The 5,780-nt window shown below is 43.7% G+C and overlaps 1 protein-coding gene across 1 annotated transcript; it reads left to right on the top strand.

Annotated features, from left to right (window-relative positions):
- The first annotated feature begins 833 nt into the window (after positions 1-833).
- LOC131146588 (leucine-rich repeat receptor-like protein kinase TDR) lies at positions 834-5,199 on the top strand. Its single transcript, XM_058096265.1, has 2 exons — positions 834-3,719; positions 4,525-5,199. The coding sequence occupies exons 1-2, from the start codon at positions 1,076-1,078 to the stop codon at positions 4,965-4,967; spliced, it is 3,087 nt and encodes a 1,028-aa protein (XP_057952248.1). The 5' UTR covers positions 834-1,075; the 3' UTR covers positions 4,968-5,199.
- The last annotated feature ends 581 nt before the right edge of the window (positions 5,200-5,780 follow it).

Raw genomic sequence — 5,780 nt, 5'->3', positions numbered from 1 at the left:
ATATATAGTAACTTTTTAAATTTTTTTTTTAAAAAAATCATTTTAATTTTTTAAAATTTTTATGTAAAATAATATTGTTCTATAACCATGAGTTTTTGGGAATATAATAATAAGTAAAATATAGCTATAATAATTATTGTCCTACTATAATTAATACTTTTAATTTTTAATTCTATATTTTTACTAATTTAGTTGCCCTTTAAATAAAAATATAATTAAGTCTGTAATTTATTTTAAATATTAACCACATAGATGATCCGTTTTTGATTTTGAATTTTTCTAAATTTAACTTTTTTTTTTTTATGGGTTTTCCTTTAAAAGTTTTTATAGTAATACCAAAAGAAAGTTGGAGAGTAATGTATGATGCATTATTACAATCTTAGAACTTGCAATTTGCAAATGGCTCCTCCCCTGATTCTCTTGTAAAAAAGAAAAGAAAACAGATTTAAAAAACAGGGGAGGGGAAATTGGTGGGAACTTGAAACTACTTTCTCGGATCCTGTGTGAAACATTCCCACTGTGACATACATATATTCATCAATTTGTTCATCAAAGCTGAAGGAAGCAACAATGGAATGATGAAAAGTAGGAGAAAAAGAAAAGGGAAAAAGAAATCCAATCCCCCAAACAAATCCAAAAGTATACATGGGCTGCAGACAAAGCTACACACCTACACACATACGGTGAGGAGAGAGAAAGAAAGAAAGAACACCAAGAGGAGAGAGAAAGAAAGAACACCAAGAGGAGAGAGAAAGAAAGAACACCAAGAGGAGAGAGAAAGAGAAGACCCGTTTCCAAATACTCACAGTGCTTACCCTTACCCAAGTAGATGAAGATGAAGAAGAAGAAATTGTAGATACCCATTACCCATAACCTTCTCTAAAACCCTCTCTCTCTCTCTCTCTCCTCAAGAGTTCATATATGCTTCATGCCCACAAAACAAACCCACTCAAGCAACAATAATGATGAAAAACCCTCTGCACCCAGCACTCCCAAAAAGCAATCCTCACCATCAAAACTCTTCTTCCCTTAAATTTACCTTTCAATTCCAAAACCCTCACCCAATTCCCAAACCATGAGAATTTCTTTTCCTTTCCCATTGCTCCTCGCATTCCCCTTCTTCTTCTCTTCAATTCCTCTGCTTTCCTCTGCTTCTCTCTCCCTGCAATACCTCTCCCTCCTCTCCCTCAAAGCCTCCCTCGCCGATCCTCTCTCCGCCCTCCGCGACTGGTCGCTGCCTGCCAACTTCTCCGTCCAAGACCCCTCATGGTGCTCTTGGTCCGGCATCGAATGCGACCCCCAAACAGGCCATGTCATTTCCCTCGACCTCTCCTGTCAGAATCTCTCCGGCCGAATTCCGGATACCGTCCGGCACCTGTCCGAGCTGAAGCACCTCAATCTCAGCAAGAATGCCTTCGATGGACCCTTCCCGTCGACGATCTTCGACCTGACCTCACTGAGGACGCTCGACATTAACCACAACAACTTCAATTCCACTTTCCCGCCTGGGATTTCCAAGCTGAAATCCTTAACATTCTTCGACGCTTACAGCAACAGCTTCACCGGACCTCTTCCCGACGATGTCGCCGATCTCCGGCATCTCCAGCATCTCAACCTCGGCGGCAGCTACTTCTCCGGCGCGGTGCCGGAAAATTACGGTACATTTGAAAGACTGACGTTTCTCGACTTGGCTGGGAACGTACTGGAAGGACCCGTTCCGACTCAGTTGGGTTTCTTGACGCAGCTCGAACGTTTGGAGATCGGTTATAATCAGTTCACCGGCCAAGTCCCGGCGGAATTTGGGTTGTTGTCAAATCTCAACTACCTTGATATTTCGAACTGCAAACTTTCGGGTTTTCTCGCGCCGGAACTCGGCAATTTGACGAAGCTCGAAACATTGTTCCTGTTTAAGAACCAGTTTTCTGGCGAGATACCCAAGAGTTATGCAAATTTTTTGGCTATGAAATCTTTCGATTTGTCCAATAATCTACTTACTGGGACTATTTTGGAGGAAGTATCTTACATGAAGGAGATGACGGTGCTGAATTTGATGAACAATAAACTCAGCGGCGAGATACCCGCCGGCGTCGGCGAGCTTCCCAATCTCAACAACCTCTGCCTCTGGAACAATTCGCTAACCGGAATTCTCCCTCAAAAGCTCGGATCGAATGGAAAGTTGATAAAACTCGACGTCTCCTCAAATTCGCTCACCGGTCCGATCCCTCCGGGTCTCTGCACGGGAAATCAGCTCCAGAAGACCATTCTCTTCGGAAACATGTTCACTGACGAGATCCCGCCGACGCTCCTGAACTGTACTTCCTTGCTCAGGTTTCGAGCTCAAGATAACAAGTTTAACGGCTCTATTCCTCATGGATTCAGTCTTCTGCCGAACCTCACCTTCATGGACATCAGCAACAACAATTTTTCAGGTCAAATCCCAATGGACCTTGCCAATGCACCTAAATTACAGTTCCTGAATATTTCAGGAAACGGTTTCGAAACCCAATTACCGGAAAACATATGGAGGTCGCCGAGTCTGCAAATTTTCTCCGCTAGTTTCTGCAAACTCACCGGCAAAATTCCAGATTTCATCGGCTGCCACAACATATACAAGATAGAATTGGTGGGCAATTCACTCAACGGAAGCATCCCTTGGGACATCAGCCACTGCGAGAAGCTCCTCTCTCTCAACCTTCGCCTGAATTCCCTCACCGGGATAATCCCTTGGGAGATTTCCACCCTCCCGTCGATCACCGACGTCGATATCTCCCACAATTTCCTCACCGGCATGATCCCCTCGAACTTCAGCAACTCCCGCACTCTCGAAAGCTTCAACGTCTCCTTCAACCTCCTCACCGGTCCAATCCCGTCCACCGGCACGATCTTCCCAAACCTCCACGCGCCTTCGTTCGCCGGCAATGACGGCCTTTGCGGCGAAATCCTTCACAAGCCCTGCCCATCGGAGGGCAGCGCGGAGGCAGCCTCCGACCAACGGCCGCCAAGAAAGACCGCCGGCGCGATCGTGTGGATCATGGCGGCGGCGTTTGGAATTGGCGTTTTCGTGCTAGTCGCCGGCAGCCGGTGTTTCCGGGCGAAGAATGCGATGCGACTCTCCGGAGAGAGGGAGGCGGGGCCATGGAAGCTGACGGCGTTTCAGCGGCTGAACTTCACGGCAGAGGACGTGATGGAGAGCGTGGCGATGAGCGAGAAGATAATAGGGACGGGGGCGACGGGGATGGTGTACAGGGCGGAGATGCCCGGCGGGGAGATCATAGCGGTGAAGAAGCTGTGGGGGAGGCAGAAGGAGGCGGCGACAAGGCGGCGGCGAGGAGTCCTGGCGGAGGTGGAGGTGCTGGGGAACGTGAGGCACCGGAACATAGTGAGATTGTTAGGGTGCTGCAGCAACAGGGAGGGGACGATGCTGCTCTACGAGTACATGCCCAACGGCAGCCTCGAGGAGTTGTTGCATGGGAAAAACAATGACGTGGCGGTCACCGATTGGCTGACCAGGCATAAGATAGCGCTTGGGGTGGCGCAGGGCATTTGCTATCTTCACCACGACTGTGACCCGGTGATCGTGCACCGCGACCTCAAGCCCAGTAATATTCTTTTGGACGGCGAGATGGAGGCCAGGGTGGCAGACTTCGGAGTCGCCAAGCTCGTCCTCCCCGACGAGTCCATGTCCGTCATCGCCGGCTCCTACGGCTACATTGCGCCAGGTGCATACTTACTACATTAATTGGTTTTTTGGAAAAAAAATTCTAGTAAACCAACCATTTGTTTGACATAGAATAAATTTGAGTATAAGTCGAATTTAAGATGAATACTTGTAAGACGAAATCGAACTCAAATTTTTTTAAAAAAAAAAACACTTGAAATATGCAACTAAGTTGTATTTGTGTGTGCACAAGTAGAATACCATAATCTTTGTCCGACAAATTGGTTCTTGGGGTGGGTTCAGATTCGGGTATGGGTAAGGATATGATTCTTGGATCGGGTTGTTCTAGAACGCAGACGTCAGCATGTAGCAACAGAACCGGCGTATGATAGAAAGACCATCCAGTTCATTTTGTTGGTTCATGGCTCCATCATGTCTTCTCTCTTAGGTTCCGGTGCATGCTATAGTAAGCAGGGGGTGTGCAGCGTACGCCTGTTACACCTCGGTAGTTGGTCAATGCTAGTATGCTACATTGATCGGCTGGTGCCGTGCGCACGCCATTAGTGGCGCCGAGATTTTTCTACTGTTACCGGTGCTTTCCGCACTATCTGCAGTGCGCGTGAAGAAGTCTCACTTTTCTCTTTCCTTTTTTTCTATTTTTTTTTAATTTTTAAATTTTTTATGATTTCATTCAAACTTGTAAGAACCACCATGCAAAGGGTTGGGCCCACTCAATTTTTCCAACGAATTTTCAAATCCATTTGATCTAATTAATTAACACATTTACATCGTGGTTATGATCATTGTGTATGGGTTGACTTGATTATCCAGTCAAATTATGGATTCTGATGTATTTGTTTCTATAGAGTATGCTTACACACTACAAGTTGATGAAAAGAGCGACATATATAGTTATGGGGTGATGCTGATGGAGATCTTAAGTGGGAAAAGATCAGTCGATCCAGAGTTTGGAGATGGCAACAACATTGTAGATTGGGTGCGAACGAAAATCAAGGCCAAGAATGGTATAAATGATATTCTTGATGAAAATGCAGGAGCGTCTTGTGCGTCGGTGAAGGAGGAGATGATGTTGGTGCTTAGAGTGGCGATATTGTGCACTAGTCGAAACCCTGCTGATCGACCCTCCATGAGGGATGTGGTATCAATGTTGCAAGAAGCCAAGCCGAAAAGAAAATTACTAGAAAATATGATACGATTTGGCGTTAATGATAATGTGGTGACTTGTGGCGGCGGCGGCGGCGGCGGCGACACTAATCCCTTCATAAACAAACCGGCATTAGAATGTTAATATAGGTAACTTTTGTGGGTTTTTTCTTTCTTTGGGAATTTTTTTTTTCTTGCTTTCAAATGGTGGGGATTGGTATAGGAGAAGTGATTTGTCATTTTTATTTTTAATGGAATTTTTAAGTGTTTTCTCATTCTAGTCTCTATGATGTTTATATCGGGTTATGATTTTGATTATTGACACTTAAGTTCCATGTGAAAATATATTTGAAGAGTGTTTGCGATGTTGATATGAATTGGTAAAATGCACCAAATGCAAGAAGATGCATGTAGTCGCCCAAGCAACTGTAAGCCACGAGCCTAAATTTAAATGCTAATTCATTTTTGTATATAAAGGTTTGTTTCTAACACTATGCGTATTGAAGAGTGAGTCAACTTCAACGTTTAAGTGTTAAAAAAATAGTATAGAGATAAGTTTTATTATGTGAAAAGTCCACTACCTAAATTTTATTTAGTATTAAGTCTCAGTATTTAACGACTATATTCAAATGACTACTTCAAAATCTACTTAACTGCTAAGTATAGTTTAGATGTAATTAATGACAAATCACAATAAGATTTTAATATATTTTTTTAAAAAAATTTACATATAATAGCTAAAAAAAATAACACATCAATAATTAGAGTGTGGAACATTCATAATTAAGTTTTAGTTTCAAATATTGGGAGGAAGTGCTGGAAAGAAGATATGAGTTTCTCATATTGTATAGCATAGGCAACCGAAAATAGATAAGAAAAATTACAATGATGAGATCAGTAGGGCTACAAGTGAGCTGAATCGAACCAAGCTATGGCGAGCTCGAGCTTTGCTCAACTC

Source organism: Malania oleifera, chromosome 13 (assembly GCF_029873635.1).
Source record: "Malania oleifera isolate guangnan ecotype guangnan chromosome 13, ASM2987363v1, whole genome shotgun sequence".
Lineage (NCBI taxonomy): Eukaryota > Viridiplantae > Streptophyta > Magnoliopsida > Santalales > Ximeniaceae > Malania > Malania oleifera.
Note: the sequence above shows the minus strand (reverse complement) of the source record. Positions and strands in the feature narration are given on the sequence as shown.